The sequence below is a fragment of the Nilaparvata lugens genome, chromosome 8, assembly GCF_014356525.2.
Source record: "Nilaparvata lugens isolate BPH chromosome 8, ASM1435652v1, whole genome shotgun sequence".
Classification (NCBI taxonomy): domain Eukaryota; kingdom Metazoa; phylum Arthropoda; class Insecta; order Hemiptera; family Delphacidae; genus Nilaparvata; species Nilaparvata lugens.
The window spans coordinates 33,303,189-33,323,133 of record NC_052511.1 but is presented as its reverse complement, the minus strand read 5'-3'; the positions used below and the strand labels follow the sequence as shown (position 1 = coordinate 33,323,133).

At 35.3% G+C, this 19,945-nt stretch overlaps 1 protein-coding gene across 2 annotated transcripts in view; it reads left to right on the top strand.

Annotated features, from left to right (window-relative positions):
• LOC111059529 (monocyte to macrophage differentiation factor) overlaps nucleotides 1-19,945 on the top strand; it is a 53,337-nt gene that overhangs the window by 8,389 nt on the left and 25,003 nt on the right. For both annotated transcript variants that reach the window (XM_022347201.2, XM_039434578.1), the window contains exon 2: nucleotides 8,627-8,714. In XM_022347201.2, coding sequence (XP_022202893.2) covers nucleotides 8,627-8,714 — 88 coding nt within the window. The remainder of the gene's footprint in view (nucleotides 1-8,626; nucleotides 8,715-19,945) is intronic.

The window sequence follows — 19,945 nt, the reverse complement described above, 5'->3', positions numbered from 1 at the left end:
CTCTGCATTAATTAATTATATTTCCACACTGTCAAAAACATAATTGGCATCGTTGTGGACATAGAAAAGGATAGTGCCACCGGCTTTGTCAAATGATAGACAAGGATAGCAAAACCAAAGTTGATCAAATACTGTCATTATAACGTGGACCTCACTATATAATATAATAAAGGAAAGAATTGTCTAATACTCGTACGGGATAGAAAATTCACGAATGACGCATTATCACGTCTGATAATTGAGAACTCAACTGATTAACTTGAAATTTTGCATATTGATTCTAAATTCACCGAGGGTGTTCCTAGGCCTATTTTAAAAAATCCTTCAAAATTTCAGTAGGTCAAGTTTTTAATTAGACCCTTGCGTTCACAGTTAACATGCTAGTTAATTGATAATTGTATATTTGATGCATTTTGTGTGGAGGTTACCGGTACCCACTCCTTATCAGAAGTAGGCATCCATTAAAGGTTTCCAGTTTCACAATTTTCGATGATGAATATCATGTTTCTTAAATTTTAAAACTTGAAAATACGATTTTGTAGACTATCGTTGCATTCCACCAATGCAAAACAGCCTTCACGACAACCGTCAGTTGCCAGTTTAATTTCATTTTTTGAAATTTTCATTTTCATGTTGAATAATACTGAACAGAAGTAGTGTAATATTAGTGCTATGCTGACGATATCTTGTTGGTGACCCGGAATCTGGCTACACTTAAGGAGACGTTTTTAAAGATAGAGCAGGAAAGAAAGCCACTAGGACTTGAGGTGAAAGAATCTAAGACCAAGTATATGCTAATGTCAAGTGCGCAGGCCCAAAGAAGAAGAAATGAACCTGTTAGGATAGGACAGTTCTTGTTTGAAAATGTGAGCAGTTTCGTTTACCTAGGCACAGAGCTGAATGTAGAAAATAAAATGTCTGAAGAAATAAACGAATAATCAGTGGTAATAGAGCATATTTTGCAAATGTTAAAATAATTAAGTCCAAGCTCATAACGCATGACACTAAAATAAAACAGTAATCAGGCCAGTAGTTACATATGGCAGCGAAGCATGGACATTCACTGTAGCCGAGATATCCGCACTTAGAGTCTTTGAAAGGGAAATCATCCGAAGAATTTTTGGACCAGTTCGGCAAGATGAAACATGGAGAATAAGAAGCAACAGAGAGATGAACAATATCCTCCAAAACCAGGACATAGTTCGTTTCATCAAGTCACGAAGAATCAGCTGGCTAGGACACTTCTGGAGAATGGAGCAGAACAGACTCCAGAGACAACTGCTTGAGGGTGAAATTTTCCAAGTAAGAAGAAGAGGGAGACCCAGGAGAAGGTGGCTGCAGGATGTCGAAGGAGATCTGAATAGAATGGGGGGATTCGTGGATGGAGAAGGATGGTGAATGACCGGAACGAGTGGAGGCGAGTGACGGAGGAAACCAAGGACCACCCAGGGCTGTAGTGCTAAGAAACAACAACAGAAGTGTAATATTATTCCCTTATCCAGATACTGAACGATGTCCAGATTTAGATGGCAAAAACCAATTCACGATTCTAGTTAGAGAGCACTGGTTTATTTTCTGAACTGCACATAGAAAATATCAACATATCTCGATGGAACTGTGTACTACATTGAAAAGAGTACTCAAAATGAATATTATTCTCTATCTATAGTTTTGAGATAGTTCTATAAATAGTATGATGAAACCTCGTTTCACATAATTTCAAATTTGAATGTCATCTGTCGTTGAATTGACACGTTCCACATTTCTACTTCATGATTGCTAACAAAAACAATAATAATAAATTGTCAAAATTCTTTTTTGAGAAGATTTAGACACCATTTGAAATAGTTCTCGTGATCAGCAGTAGATTGGCTATAGTGAGATTCACTTAAAACTGTCAGCATGCCTGATAAATGACATCAATCCTCCCTTTCCATGCTGACAGTATAAGTAAATTTCACTGTACAGCCTTGTTTGAAAATTTCGTGCACTTTGACCTATTTAGATTGATCAACTACCACATACATATCACGAAGAGAGTTTTATTATTAGATCACTATTATTTTTTGTCTGGATCCTTGATCTGTCGCATGCTAAAAGTTCATATATATATGAACTATATATATATATATATATATATATATATATATATATATATATATATATATATATATATATATATTCATTAATGAATATTTCAATGTTGGTCTTTACTTGAAACTATTCAAGCTATTCAATTTACAATTTCCTAATGTATTATCACTCGTCAGATCAAGGCTGGAAACGGCAACTCATAATATCTTAATGAAATGTGATGGGGATTCTCAAACGGATTTCATTCAACTTGATTGAAAATTACGTTTATTGACAAAATCACAATGATAGAGACTATGATCATTGTGATCGAAATAACGAGCTATTGTACTAGTTCACTTGGTGTTTCAACTTGTTTATGAACATCAATGATATATGCACGATCTGAGATGTAATATGCTTTCAAAAAAGCACGAGTAAGCTTATATAAAATGTATTCGTCAAATGATGATTTATCAAATAGATGGATCGAGAGAAAAATTACTGAACAAGTGATGGTTATATTAATATTATTGTTTTCTGTAAACTGAATATATTTTTTGCTGAAGATGATGTCCACATGAGCTCTAGGCGTATGCGTGTGCAATGAGTCTGATGATGAGAAATGAGAGATTTTATTTTTTTCCCCTTCACTTTTTCCATTTCATTTTTTCAGCTTTCTACTGACCGCCTGTATAAGGGGTATATATGGATTTGTCAATGATTTCTAAGTCTTAATTTATCAATCTCCTACTATTCCTGTGAATTTCACAATGCAAAAAAAGAATTCCCAACTAGAATAAGGGCACATTCCCTTTCTCGCCTTAAGATGTGCTGACAGAGTTGTAAAGCCGGATTCCAGCACTTTTCACATCCCTTCTATGCATACTAGTTCGATGGATGTCAAGTGGTTTTATCCACTTCTAGTATAAATTGTACGAGTGAAATAACTCCCCTGTGTTAAACTTATCTTTATTTCTATCAATGCAATCAAATCGCCTTCTGGACTGCTTTGAGGAGCCAAATCACTTCCCCTTCAGGTGTCTCTTTGCTGAGGGGAAAAGAAATAAGTCGGAAGGAGCCAAGTGAGGGATGTAGGGTGAATGCGGCAGCGTTACCACGTTGGACATGACCAAAGTTTGAACGGGCGCTTTGTCGTCGTAGTTTCTGATGTTCAAATTCTCAGTCACAATAATGGAAACTGTCATTTATTCGAGTTTCAATTCATCGCCAAGTCTAGTTAGTAGCAAGGCGACGGTTCAAATTCAAAAGCTGACGAATTGTGTTCACATTATTGTCTTTTCGACTGGTTATGGTGTCCCATAACGGTTTTCTTCGTCAATGTTCCGGCGGCCATCTTTAAACCGTTTGTGTCAATTTAATGCCCCTGGATGTAACATGACTTCTCCATTGAAGGTGTCTTTAATCAGAAGCAATATCTCCGAGGCGGTTTTGATCAGTCTCACATACAATTTGATGAACCAAATTCAAATCCTTTTTTCTCTCTTTCTTCCTATTTTCGTCTCCCATTATTCCCTTTTTCGTTCCTCTTCACCCTTCATTCCTTACTTTTATACCTGCTACCAGCCCTCTATCACATGAGAAGCCATAGTTAGCTAGATATTTTTCCTCATTTCTTTCTTTCCAGCACACCCCACCATACACCCTGTTTATTAGAAATTTGTATATTGATTGTATTTTTGTGTATTTTGTGTTGAATTGAATAAAATTGTTGATTGATTGAAATCCATTTTTCGATTCTCCAACTTTCCGACCAAGGAATAAACACACGGCCCCGCCAAAAGTTGCCATAGGCTGAGAAGAGTACGGAAGATGCATTAATTAAATTTGCTAATACTGTTTCACAAAACCTGAATTCCAATTACAAATCTATAGCGTTTTTACAATAAACTCGAGAAATATGGCTTCAGGGTAATTTTTCTAGAATTAATTAAAAGCTATTTGAGAGATAGAACACAGTCTTTAACAATAAATGGATGTACTGATACCTCTAAAATGACCTCTTACGGGTTGCCTCAGGGAACTGTACTTTCACCAATCCTTTTTATTATTTATGTAAATGATTTACTGAGCCTGAATCTAAAAAACTCAACAACTATATCATTCGCAGATGACACTGCAGCTGTTTTCTATGGAAAATCGTGGATCGAGGCTCATGAAATTGCAGAACAGAATTGTTTTCTCATTAAAAAATGGTTAGACAAAAACACTTTGAGCTTGAACATTGATAAAACCAATTACATCACCTTTGCACTCAATACAACTGGTAAACCCGACGAAAATATAAATCTGAGACTACATTCAAACTGCAACATGAACTTCAATAACTGCACTTGTCCCATAATAAAAAGAGTAACAAGCACAAAATATCTAGGCGTCATAATAGATGAATATTTGTAGTGGGACATCCATATCAAATTGTTATGCAAAAGAATCAGATATCTTTCTTATTAATTCTACAAAGCAAAAAAAATCTAAACTCAAGTCATCTTAAAATGGCATACTTTGCACTGGTACAGTCCATAATTCAGTATGGTATTTCAGTATGGGGGGGCTGTTATAATTCCCACTTGGAAGAGCTTTTCATAATTCAAAAATCAATCATTAAAACAATCTTAAATAAGCCTAGACTTTTCCCAACCAACCTGACTTTTGAAGAGTTTAACGTGTTGACAGTTAGACAGTTGTATGTAATGAATGTAGTGAAGTATATATTTAAATATAAAAATAATTTCATTTGCATTAATAATACTATCAATAATCAATACAATTTAAGACCCACCTCAAATAAGTACCTAATCTATCATACTAACATTGAAAATATTAGAAGACAACTCATATATTTAAGCACTAAAATTATAAATAAAATTCCTGAACAAATTATTAGCTGTGCCAAGATAACAAAAAAAGTAAAAACAGATATCAATGCTTGGATCAAAATTAACTACTTCTTCTACCTTTGAGAACTATAAGTTAACAGAGAACTTTTCTGATTAATGCGCTCACTTCCCTACTTGTGCTCTATCACATTCCTTTCCCAATCCTTTCCAAAAATTACAAGGATCAAAAGCCTTGCTATGACATGGATAGCCATAGTTGGAAGAACTTTTGATCCTCTACCCTTCTTCACCACATAACATGTATAAATTGCCTTCTAATATTGTAATGTATTCTCATATTTATGTTATTTATTTTATACTGTAATGTTTTTTTATTGATGTAATTAATTTTTATTTCATATTGATGTATATTATGTGTGTGGTGTGTGTGTGTGTGTGAATAAATAAAATTATTGAAATGTGCTCTGCTCACTCCAGTGTCTTGGATGCAAATGCCCAGCTTTAGAAAATTAAGCAGGACATTCACTATCCGATTTCTTGTCCAACTATGTTGCACCTGTAGTAAGTCCAGGGGTCGTATGTTTCACCACTCACACTCCGGTTGTCTGGGGTTGTATTTTTCACCACTCACACTCCGGTTGTCCACGAGTTAGAATATGCCCATTAGTCCAATATCCCCACTCACGTTCCAACTCGACTCTGACTAGCCAGCTGACATTGGGAAATTGGATGAGTCGGGTCTTCAGTTTACCCGACTCATCCAGTAACATTCGACCAAACATCAACAACCCCATTCACAGTACGACTTCGAATCCAATATTGACTATTGAACCTGAAGTTGGACAATAAATCGGATGGTGCCTCAGGCACTATGGCAGAGAAAACTTCTATATTGTATTCTGTGATGGGTACATGACTAGGTGCCACCCCGACTACTTGTCCCCTTTCAAAACCGGTTTTCAGGGGAGTAGAGGGAAAGTGAGAGTACTGAAGAAAAGCTGGCTCAAAGCTGCCCCCAAATCTACCCCAAAACTGATTCTTGGTTCTAACCTTGCCCAACCCAATGTAATCTGAACTAGCTTTTTATATTTCTTGAATAACTAAGAAACCGTTAATTTTACAAAAAAATTACAAGAATAACTTTTTCCAGTAAATCTAATTACGAATCCATTGACATTCCACTCTTTTTCATTATTGAGATTGATGTTTGGTATGAAAGTTGTAGCTAATGGTATGCATTATAAAAAATGGAAAAAATTCTGGATCAAATTTTTGATATCAACATTAATATCACTATTATTATCTTTATCATACAAATATTGACCAAATTTATCAACACTCATGATGTATTTTTATAATAAATGTTCAATACAACATGAGCGAAGGTGAGTTTTCAAGTAGTTCAAACTTAGCTGGTTAAAGACAGAGGGTCACCCACCCCCCTTGTGGGGGGGGGTTTAGTGCTGAGTTTGGTGTTCCTTAAGAAAGGGTACTGTGCTAGGTCTCAACATAAAAATATCATTAGAGATTCTGAGTGCTTGTTGCTAAGTTTCAGAAAAAGTTGAGTTAGGTTAGAGAGGGTGACTGATCCCTTGACAAATGGATTTGCTGAAAAAAATTATTCTTGTAGCTTTTTGATAAAATTAATGGTTTCTTAGTTATTCAAGGAATAAAAAAAGCTGGATCTACTTTTTCCATGAGAGTGGGACTGATCCTTATTTTCTGTTCAATCTTAACAAATGGATTTATTATTAGATTTACTGGAAAAAGTTATCCTTGTATTTTTTTGTAAAATTAATGGTTTCTTAGTTATTCAAGAAATTGGATCTACTTTTCTTATAAGAGTGGGACTGATCCTCATATTCTGTTCAATCTTAACAAATGGGTTCAATGGATTCGTAATTTGATTTACTGGAAAAAGTTATTCTTGTAATTTTTTTGTAAAATTACCGGTTTCTTAGTTATTCAAGAAATAAAAAAAGCTGGATCTAGTTTTTTACAAAAAAGTGGGAATGAGGATCTTCATTTGAGGTTTATTGTGAGATTAGGGGTATGGCTAGGTTAAGTTAGTTCAGATTACATTGGGTTGGGCAAGGTTAGAACCAAGAATCAGTTTTGGGGTAGATTTGGGGGCAGCTTTGAGCCAGCTTTTCTTCAGTACTCTCACTTTCCCTCTACTTGGGGGACAAGTAGACGTGAGCCATACCCGTCTTCTTGTCTCCTTTCTGAGGAGGTGACAACTAGTCGGCGGACACCCTGTCGCGAGGGTGCGAGATGTCAAGTGGTCGTTTACGGTCATGACTAGTTGGCACCTCCGATCCAGTAGGTGTCAAGTAGTCGGGGTGACAACTGACAACTTGAAGGCAATGGTATATTTTTACGAGGGTACAAGTAGTCGTCTACAGTCACGACAACCTATCCCCTCGACTCCACTCCACAAGAAATCACCATTCCATCTGACTCTTCATTTGAAAGTTGAAAAATGAAGCCTAACTATCAAGTTCTATATGAAAAGGCATTAAGATTCCTAATTTTGATACATTTCAAGATATTTTCAACATCATGTCTTTGTGAGTGAGCCTTTTCAACCATGATGCAATCAAGAATAAGTATAGAAACACACTGTATAGAAACAAGTGTATATAAATAATTATTCATCTTCACATTAATTACCAGACTGATAGCTTCATCTGTGATATCATTGATGGATGAAAATTTTACATTAGGCTCAATTTACTTGTAAACGGTGCGTCTGACGGGAAAATATAACTGAACAAAATGTGTTTAGAATATTGTGTTCTACATCTGGTTCAGTCATGAAGAGGGCTTATTATTCATATTTTTCTGTTTTCAAGCAACTCGAAAAAATGTGTCCTAAAAATAGCAAAGACGGCGAATATCTCCCGAACCGTGCGTTTGACGGGAAAATGTTACTGAACCAAAAGTGCTTAGAATTCAATTCTACATCATAACCAGTAATAAAACTTATTTGATTCCTCCTCCCTACGCCGCGAGGGTGTAAGTTGTGCAAATTCTGTAGGTGACAAGTAGTCAGGGTGACTCCTTGACGCCAGCGTGCAAGGTGTCATGTAGACGTGAGCCATCCCCGTCTACTTGTCTCCTTTCTAAGGAGGTGACAACTAGTCGGGGGGACACCCTGTCGCGAGGGTGCGAGGTGTCAAGTAGTCGGGGTGACAACTAGACAGCTACCCAAACCGTGACTATCTGTGACTATAGCTTCAGCTGATACCCAGTCTGTTGGACCGTTGTGCGCTTCATTTCTCAGGAAAAAATCGGTCTTGAAACAAACTTTTGTTACAGACTCTGTATGTGCAATGGGCCCCCATAAAACTAATCTATCATTTTATCTATATTTTTGTCATTAAATATATCCGCAATATCATCCAACTCCTCCCAAGAGATGCTATGACTATATTTTTCTCAGTGGAGTACTAAGAACTATCTCTATTTTATACTCTATCGTCTATTATATTTCTATCGATCGATCTATCTATTTCTATGTAGCTATCAACTATCTTCTTCCTCAGCATACAAGATTTACATTTAATGAACTCTCTTTTCCAACAGTAACTCTGAACATTCAAACTTCAAATTCCATAATCGTAAGTTTTCCTTCTTGTTTTTTTTTCAATTAATGTATTAATGTTTACACTGTTATTTATTTGTTTCAGCATTCGCTGGAAAAACGAAAGAGCAAAACCCGACCAGGCGTACGTTCCCACAGCCATCGAACATATAGCAAATGTTATCACCCACGGGGTAAGTAACAGTAACTCATACTACTTTAGTAACAACTATGATCACTCACTTGCTTGTATAGTACTCACTCAATCATACTTATCACAAAACGTATTTTCAAAAAAGTATAGTTACAGATAAATTAGTTTGTTTAAAAACAAACTGAAAATTGTCCTAAACATAGACTTGACAAGGTTGTATGTATCATTTCATCACATTTTATCCTTCAACAATAATTGAGACACAGGATTTTTAATTGAATAATTATTCACTAGAGCGATAATTAAAAGACTGGACACATTCCTGATAACTAAACCATAAAGCACAGAATAGAATATTACTTTGAATTTTTGTTGAATTCAATATTTGATTATTGTTATTCTGTAATGTACTTGTCATAGAATGAAGATTTATTTATTTATTTATTTTATTTATTTAATTGCCACTGCTAATACTGTACCTACTTTCTTAAAATTAGAACTCAAGTGGAGATGATTCAAAAGCCAAGAACTATTGCTCAATTATTATGAATGGGACGGCCTTACTGACACGCTAAGGGTCGCAAGTTTCAACAACTATCTCACCTTATCCTTTCAAACCTCGCCACCACATTGTTTGTCCAATTAGCCGCCAAGACATGCAATCATGCGCTAACTTCTATTATTGAGGGTCCGCAACTAAAAGGTTTTGAAGAAAGTAAAGAGGTTTCTGGAAATAGGATTACATTTAGAAAGCGTAATGTTGATTTATCTTTAGTATCCAGTTATGCTAAAAATGAAAATTTGATTTTTTATGGTTTACAGAGAGCGGTCAAGCGTTCCTAGTTATTTATTTATTTATTCGTGGAAACAATAACAAATCATATAAATATGATTGGGAAGGAACAACAGGCTTGGCCCAAAACTATTTCATTCCCAAATTTTGATTACATTTCCAAAAATAGGCTATGTTTCTTCTGTAAAAAGTTCAAGCTCATCTTTCGTCCAAAAATAAATATGGGATGCAAATTTTAAATTTAGAAAAATTAAAACACCAAATTATAGTTAAATATTACACTTAATTATCACTGCACATTGAATTAATTAAGTTATTTTATGAATTTTGAAGCCAAAAATACACACAAATTCTCACTAAGAACAGCTGATGATGTTATGTGACGCTGCGGTCTTAGGAAGATATAGATACACCGCTGGAACTCGGAACATCTGACTGCTCTCTCTATGCCCACACTCTATGTGCTATGTGCTATGTGCTATGTGCTATGAATTCTTTAAAGTCTTGTTGGAAAGCTCAATTTCTAAGGTTATAAGTTTTGAATCAAACCAGAATTTCTGATTGAAATAATTGAACCAAATAGGTAATTTCAGAATGGGAATAAAACTTCCAGCACTCGCTATATTAACAATTCCTAGTTAACTTGATAAACAAAATTGTAACCGAAAATTCTTCCCAGTCAACATTGAAAAAATAATAAAAGTATGTTGGTGATCTGAAAACATTTTGTGTAGTATTCAAATTCTATTTTAAACCGGAACCTTTTTCATCTTACTTCATCAATGTTGAATTAATGAAACTTGTCATTCACTTCTAATCTCAGTTCATATGAAGTAAAATTAGTGTATTTCCTTGTTGATCTACAGATACACAAACGAATGTCAAACTTTAGCCTTCTATTCAAATATGAAAATGAAATACTTCCTCGAAGCATTCACCATATGAAATGGGTTGTTACAATAACGCTTCCTAGAATAGAAGCTGTTTTGATAGAAATCGAGATTGCCTTTCAATCCGCGCATGAAATCGCTGCTTATCAACACACTTCCCAGGCCACGGGGTTGGTGGAGGAGGGCGAGGGGGCTGGGACTTCTCCTCTACAAATAAAGATAATAGAATGAGGAGGAATAGAATCGATACAGCCCTAGCCCTAGCTATGAATAGATAGGAGGTGGTTGCAATTTTGGCGCCAATTCAGGCTTCAACATCCTTGACTTCTTTTTATGCAAGTTGATAACTTGCTGTCTACCTTTTCTCATCTGCCAGCAAATTCGCCAAACTATTTCTTCTCGGTGAACGAAGACGATATTTTTCCACCGGCTGGCTTTTGATAGCTGTGCCAGGAAGAGCTGTTCACAAATATACAATACATGCCTGCTATGAACAGTGCAATGTATATAGTGCTAGGTTCCTTTTCCTGGCAGTCTACCTGTTGCCTGTTGAGTAGTTCGGTTGTTGGGTTACGAACTTAGTTTTGGCAACGCCCTTGCAAATTGCATCACTTCCTCCCCTTTCATTTGGCAATCATCTCTCTCCTCCTTCATTTCTCACAAACTCTATCATTTGTAGTTGCTTTATCTTTCTCACCTGTTTCTTATTGTACCGTATCTTCCAAACTTGTCTCCTTTCATATTTTCTTCATCCGTTTCTTCTTTTCCTTTATGATCTACTTCCTCCTTGGATTTTATTTCTACTTTCCTCCTTCTTTCACCGCCTCATTCTTCTCCTCCTCTTCATTCACTTTCTCTCCTCCTCCTCCTTCTCCTTCTTCTTCTTCTTCTTCTTCTTCTTCTCTTCTTCTTCTTCTTCTTCTTCTTCTTTCTTCTTCTTCTTCTCTTCTTTCTTCTTCTTCTTCTTCTTCTCTTCTTCTTCTTCTTCTCTTCTTCTTCTTCTTCTCTTCTCTTCTTCTTCTTCTTCTCTTCTTCTTCTTCTTCTTCTTCTTCTTCTTCTTCTTCTTCTTCTTCTTCTTCTTCTTCTTCTTCTTCTTCTTCTTCTTCTTCTTCTCTTCTTCTCTTCTTCTTCTTCTCTTCTTTCTTCTTCTTCTTCTTCTTCTTCTTCTTCTTCTTCTTCTTCTTCTTCTTCTTCTTCTCTTCTTCTTCTTCTCTTCTTCTTCTCTTCTTCTTCTCTTCTTCTTCTTCTTCTTCTCTTCTCTTCTTCTTCTTCTTCCAGTTCTTTCAATCCTATTTTGATTCTCAACCTTTCTTATAATACTGTTAAATTATTTATCTTCGTTTTCCACTTCTACTATTTCCTAGTTGTTGCTTCTTCATATCTTCCGCCTCCTTCATGTGTCTTGCTAATCTATTTCCAAATGTTCGTATTCTTTTTCTTCTGCTTGTTTCCTGTCCTCTCCTTTTCTCTCCTCTTCATTCTTCACTCTAAATCTACGTTCATGCTTCTCTTTGAATAGTTTAGTTCTCCAACTCCTCCTTCTCCATTTAATTTTACTGAATTCTACCTACTTTCATCTACTTCCCTTTTTTCCAACCTTCCACTTCATTCTCCATGTAGTCTCATTTGTCTACATCCCCTCCCCAATTCTTTTCCCTCTTTATTCCATTCTGCTCTTCTAACGCATTAACGTCCCCTTTTAAATATTCCTCTTCGTATCTTTTCTCATTTCATTTCTCCTTTTCCTTGTTTTTCTCTTCTACTTTCATCTCCTATTTACTCAATTTACTATTTTTCATCTTCTTCTCCTGCCCTTGCTCTTCCTCAACTTATTCTCTATTTCCTTTTCTTTCTTTCATCTTCTTCCGTTTTTCCTGTTCTCTCACATTATTCTCCCCTTTCTAATATAATCTCTGTCACTTTTCTCACCTCACTGCACCTCTCCTTTTTTGGCTCCTCTTACCCCTCTATTACTCAGTATTACTATTCTCGTTCAAAACAAGTGGACCTTGTTATTTGGCTCGACACAGATAGCGCGTTGCTTCCAAAATCACACAATAATAATTTATCACGTTGCAACCTGAATAAATTATTCTTCTCTGAACCCCTTCTAATCGCCAGCTGTTGTCGACAGTATTTTTGGATATTACAAATTGAGTTTTAAACACTATTTTGAGGTATTCTTATCAGGTTCTGTTCAATTCCAAAATAAAGTGGTCATTCCAGATATAATTGAGAACAGAAGTTGGAATATTCAGGGTGTTCAACAGGTTGCCAATTAGTTCCGCAATTTGGCTGATAGCACTCAATTTACTATAAATTCCTCCATTTATTGAAAAGACAATTGCCACAAGATGTTACAGCCCATTGAAAGATAATACGATCACAATATAACAAACGGTTTGAATAATAATAGTTGGTAGCTCAACTTCAACTATGCAAAATAACGAAATAATCAACCACGCGAATTAACTGGAATAATCACTTGAACTATAATATATTATATCAGAAAGATAATTAATCAAATTAATATCGTATCAAAATATAATCAAGTAATATACTTACAGTAATACAATAATGTTATCGGAATAATCAATTTCAGTAATAGCATTATTAACCAATCAACATTTATAAAATCCATTTACTAGGCCATAATAGTCATTATTACGGCTCCTGTCGATTACTGCACTGTTTATTATTGTCAGAGCATCGATTAGACATTTGTAACTGATAATTGAAGAGAGAGCGTCAGCGAGTTCCTACTGTTGACTCAAGGAGAAAATAGTTGTTCGTTTGTATGCTCTACAATAACTTTCGAACGCTTTGATCAATCAGATTCAAATTTTTAACACATATTCTTGGAACCATTATACAGATCAAGTCGTTGGCTAACAAAATCGACCCACTCCTTCGTTCTTTTTGAGGATGTAACAGGATTACATTGAAAGTATACAAGAAAAAATTGAATTAATTTATCTTGTGAACCACAAATCAGCTGTTAGCTGAATTATTAGTTGCTAGCAATTAATGACTCAATGCTAAATGATGCATGGGATTAATGACTTGATGCTACTTGAACTTTTCTTGATTTGCACTCAATAGAATATCAGCGTCATTTAAGCGAATTCTTCAGCACAGGGTGCTCACTAGTTGATAATATAATTGCAAATTCCATTGCATACCTCAAAATATTCGTATAATCCGTTCATGACTAGTTTCCCTAGCTGACACATGTGATACGTTGCTATAGTCCAACTCCATTGTAAAGAATTGATGCATTCCCAACTATCATATCACAGCAAACCTCGAATATTAATTAATTAAAATTTGATGTATTCAATCATTCTGAAATTGATTTTCAAATTTGTTGTTTTATGTCAGTGCTAAGATTATTATGATTTGGGAGCATCATAAATATTGCAGTAGTTGATTGAAAACTGCGTGTGGTTATGGATAGCCGGGGCCCGGGGGTCATGACCTTGCAATTGGCGTGCCTGCTCACTGATCGAATAACTCTTGTTAACTACTAAGCAGCTCTCCATCTCCATCCCACATACAGGGGCCAATAATAAATTATTTACGCTCCCCTGTGACGGCCCCGGCTCGGATGGGGTGAGACCAGTTTTGCACTTTCCAGAAAATACAGCCCCCCTGACCCCCTCCCATTGTCGTAACCTCTGACATTTCACCGTTGAATAGCAAATAGATAAGAGAAGAACGTGATAGCAGGAATTGTGTACATTGCTATTGCTCGGCACGTTGTTGACATAAATTCAACGCGGGACCAAGTCTAATTATTATTACTATTTCGTCGGGCTGAAATTGTTTCTCGAGTAAATAATTATGCTTCAGGTGGCGCTATAAGTTATTCCACTCTAATGTCAGCATTGTCTAAATGGAAAGCGCTAATGTTATTTATAACTAATTCTGACAGTTTAGAGTGAATTTTATCATAGCAAGGTGATAGATGAGCTGCAAACGTCCTGTGCGTACTAATGCGGAAAAGGTTATTGCAACCACTTTTAACTTGAATGCCCAGGACAAAATCGCCAATCAATCAATCGGAAAGGACGAATTATTTTCATACGTGATAATAAACATTTCCGAAGCATGTACTAGTGGCTGATAACATTCAAACCATGAACATATATTATTTTAAAGGCCATTATTCCTTTTCATAACAAGCTCGATTATTATAATAGTTCATTTAGGGGCATGTTTTAGGTTCAATGATGTACCTTTTTTGAAAGTAAAATAATAATATCGTGTATGATTGAATGAATTAATATTGGGAATTCGAATAAAATTCAGCTTAAATTGTTTGTGTTAGCTCTGCTGTAATGTACTATGGTATCACCATTTCACAGATAACAATTCCTGTTAATTTTAGAACCTTTAATAATAGAAATTTTGCTGTATAAAGATACATTATTACCAATATAATAACAGGATAATTGTGATAATATGAAGGTCTACTTGTGTTATCATCAATGTGATCTAGCCTCGGCTAACTCGGCTTTGATTTAGAATGATATGAATGGGAATAGTTGAAACAAATGTCTTATAACTAGTAAACCATTCCTGTCTAGCTATCGTTATAGTTATTAGTTTTGATCGTTTAGGCCTATGTCAAAATTTGTTGTTAAGAAAAATAATCGTGAGCTTCCTAAACTATCTGATTTTCATTAAAATGAAGAGAAGTTTTTAATTAAAATGCTGATATATCATCACTCTATCCTTATTTTAGATGAAACGGCAGAATTGCTGCCTGAGTTAATGAGTATTAATCAAATATAGTGCTTCTACTGTGTCAATGAAGTGTGAATTGTAGTTGCAGCATAGAAAACGTATCTATATAATAGGGCGTATGCTTTCTCCATGGTTGCATGTTGTCAGCCTTATTAGCCTAATTTGAATACCGTAGCACTATCCACTATCTTTTATCTGCTGGACTTGAACCTTCCGCTAGATTCTCTTCTGCTGCATCACCTAATCACAGTAACTACTACTAATTATAAAGTTAGAAGCTTTGGAGATAGCTCCGAGTTTAAATCCATACCAATAGCAATTTAAAGCTGACTCTTGTCAGTAAGTTGTCATTGCCACTGGTTTATTCAAAAACATAATTTAATATTCCCGTCATGATGACAGAGTTACAAGTGGCAATGTTGGTTGGAGACACGGAAACTACACGAAAATTTCTCAGCCACGCTAAACTCTCAAGCTAATTCAACTCGACTCTACAAGCGAAATCCTCTTTCACCTTATTCCATTCCTCATTCGCCTTTCATTTTACTCTAACTCATTCCAGTGAGTTCTCCATTCCATTCATTCGGAATTTAGGACTGTAGTGTCCATTTGAACAACTTGCCTTCAAGTTCATAACTTCTGCCAACAAAACTTTCCTCACTGAATGTTACTCTCAAATAAATAAAAATAACTGGAAAGTACAATTGCAAAACTTTTCTACTCCTCAATGAAACATTTTAACTGTTATACTTTACTGTACCGTACCATATGACGGCATATGTATGTCGATTGGGCACATAGGTATCAAGCGAGTGATGCTTTGTATTCAACGTTGAAATGTTTATTTCTTCAAGAGTTTTTTTCAATAGAGAATCTATTGCAAATTAGTATGTGATCCGGCAGTTGATTTTGAAATTCTAAGAGGGATTGAAGAGGTTTGAAATAGAAGAGTATTGTTGGCTTTGAAATTATGATAGGAGTTGAGTAGGTTTGAATTTTAAGAGTAAAATCAGTTTTCAGAAGATCAAGCTCGTGAGACCAAATAATTTTCCCTTGTATCCCAGAGAAGAAGGTTGGAACTAGCGTCACACAAATGCAGGCATCTCCCAAGTATCTAGATCAGTTGAGTTGTATTGTCTAACAGCATTCCAATTAATTCGGACGGAGTAAATTGGTCAATCGAGAACAAAGGCGCCTATAGAAAGTACATTGACCAAACAATGGAAATGGAATTGATTCAGAGAGCCTGCAAACCGAATTTTACAATTGATTCCATCACTGACTGCTGAACTGATAACTGAATCAAGCATTGGTATTGATTGCAACCATTATGAGAAAGCAATCATTCAGATTGAGAAAATCATTGAAAGGAATTCTCATTGCAAGATATCATCATCTGAATATGGTTTGAGGTTGATTGGTAGGACAAAAAAGTCCTAACTCTGTCTAATAAAGAATATTTCCATTCCATTATGGATTTTTTTTAAAGAAATTAGAAGACTATGGATTCTAAATATAATGAATTCTTTGTTCAATCAATTCTCAATACTGCTATGGATTTATTATAATATTCCTGAATTTCTAAATACTTCACTATGTTTAATGAGTGATTATTGATTCAAAAAACACCTATTGCAAAAATCAACTATTCAAAAACAAATTAAACATACTTATCAACATGATCAAAATGAATGTTGAACATTTTCATCAAACAATCCTTCTAAAATGATTGTCAATCGTTTCATTAAACAATGCGACTCATTAGTTAAATTTGGACTATTGGACTGTGTCACAGATTGGAAGCAAAATAGTTTTGGGTTTTGGGCACAATGAAATGGTGCATTCCAAAAGTTCAATAATTTTGTATTTAATATGGAAAATAATATTTCCAAGAGTTCATCAAAATTTAATGGAGAATAAATAAATATATTCAGTCATTTTAAGATTCTCTTTGGTTAATCTCCAAAACTCTCAATCGTTTTACTCTGATCAAATAATGACTTTGACTAATCACATTCATAAATCGGTCTTTTAATTACATATCACATGTCGTATGTGAATCGACTAAAAGTCGAGCATGTTTCTTTCATATCAAATGAAAGCATGTAAATAGCATGTATCAAAAAATGCATGACTATTTACGTTGCCGAGCAAAGTCTTCAATGCATATTTGCTTTACCTGGAGATGCGAGTATCACAGAATGATGAGTGATATTGATTCTGGCTGGCCGTTGACATGATCATAAATAAAAAAGTCGTGGGCCCCGACTCCCACTTGTCAAAACTCGTTACGTTGACTGAGTGGGCTGGATGTTGCAACCCCTGTGAACAGCGCACAAGGGAAATATTCATATTTCTTTCCGACTCCCCCATTTATTACACTGTCAGAACGGTAATCCCACTGCCACTAATATCGAGCGATTTATTTGCTTTCGTTTTCAAGTGGTGAGCGATTCATCATCATGCAATAATAAACAATGATGCCTTTACAATTCTGATTGAAGCCAATAGCGACAACTTCGAGCAAAATGCCACCGCCAATAGGGAATGAATTGGAGCATCATAAATAGCATCCCACCAGAAATATCTTCCGAACACATGGCTGCACTCAATGTGAATGTCTAGGTCACACAGATCCTGTGATCCTAGCTGATGAAAGGATATATTGATTGTAGCATTGTAATGTCGACAACTTTCTTAGAACTAAATCTATAATTAAAAATCTAGATACAGTACAGCTATCATTGTAGCACCCCACTTTTTAAAATTGGTGTCTCACCAACTTACTATAAAGTAACGATAGCCAGCCAATAAATCAAACAGATTGAACGAAATGAATGGTTCTGTATTTCGTGAGAAGTAATTTTATTTTGCAATAACTATTGATATTATATAGTCAATAACTATGACTATTATTGACGTAACTAATAGTGAATAATTATTATTCACCACTTACACCGCAATTGCAGTAAACCCCCATTTCTTTAATTATGCCGTCATCAATCTTTATGGAACAACGATATTAATATTTATGGGGATTGTTGTTCTCTATTCGTAATAATAGTTGAATAGATAGCTAATTGATTATATCAATTATTTCTGACCGAATAGTTGCTTTCAATAGGTCAATATAGCTATTAGTTGAGTAGGTAAAGAGTAGTTTTCCGGGTATTTCCAGGGGTGTGCCCTCAGGGAGCGTTTTGGACGCAGACTGCGTCTTTGAAGTTCTTGGGAGCGAAGGGGGGCTTAAAATCAAATCTGGGAGGTCCCAAAAAGAGCATTATTTATTTAAAAATAAATGACCACTGACATTTTTTGTAGGGTGGGGGGGGGTTGGAACTAAACTTTTTAGGGGGTTGCGTCCATGGTCCATGGGCTTGGGGGGCACCCCTGGTATTTCTATTTCATGTGTTCGCAAGCTGCTTCGTATTGCCTTCTCGTATTGTTTTCTCGTGTAGAAATTTTCAACAGTATGGTTATTTCTCAATGATAATTATATTATGTTCTACCACTTCTTCATAATAGTTGTGTCTACTTTGAGAATAAATAGCCTAGAACAACACACCGTTGAGGGTTCCCATTTCAGAATAATGAACATATTAATAATCATATAATAATAGTCTAATGAGAGGGTAATATTTTAATAGAAAATCACCCTATTCATACAAATGAAGGATAAACCATCTTATCATATTGCATCTAATTGAGATTGATAAAGATGAGAAGTTATCATATTCATTCAACAGTATATTATTTACATTATCACTATTACCAGGACATTATAATTATGGAATAATCACAAATTATTAATTTAATTGGATGTTTCAATATATACTCTCATGTTTCATAAGAAATTATTACGATGAAAGCTTTCCAGTTCAATGGCCCAATAACGGTCATTTGATTTGAATTTTGATAAGCGGAACAAGAATTATTGGAGTTCTTCAGTAAACGTGCGATAAGTTATTCAATTAATCACTTGTGATCACGCTACCTCTTCCAGACCAGACTTGTGCCAAATACCTATATAACAAGAACAACCCAACTACCAACTAACCGCACATCGTAAAATAACCCATTGTTATTATTATGACGGCCGCCACACGCCAAATCTGTAAATAATTGTCTTGGCTCCGGCTTTGTTTCAATTTCTCGCCTTGTTAAATTTGACGACGATCTTTTCTTTGAAAGTTGCGGACTGCAACTCTCAAGACGTAAAAATTAGAATTCTTGTGATTTTCTGAAGACAATTGAAACAGATAGTGTCTTTTGAAATGGATTATGGTAATACTTGATGTGAACAAACAATGTAGAGGCTATGAATTCATTATTCATTTAACTCTTGAAGAAATATGAAAATTCTCTTACTGCTCTTAAGAGAAAGTAGAACTGTATAGACTGTACTGTATTTTATTAACAAAAAACAAGTCTTGCACATCATGAAAAATAATTTCATAATGGCACCATTCTAAAGAAATTTTTAAAGTTTGAACTATACCTATCTAAATTATTTGGCGAGCCGGTTAGTCTAGGGTTGTAATCATTCGCATCTTCAGTCTGGGCTACTATCGCTATGTTTCAAACTATCATGGATTATTCGAATATCAATTTCTTTTAACATGTTTTGAACTATCTCTCCACCTCATTACTAAGATCTATGTGAGCATCTTCAGCAGAATAACAATTTAGTAGCTACAAGAATATTACTTCAAAATTAGACGTGCAATGAGATATGCCTCACGATCATCTCATCCACTTATCCATCAATCATCACATCCTTCCACCTTCCTTCTCCTTCCCCCTCCGTTCCTCTCCATCCTTTCTCCGTATTGTTTTGT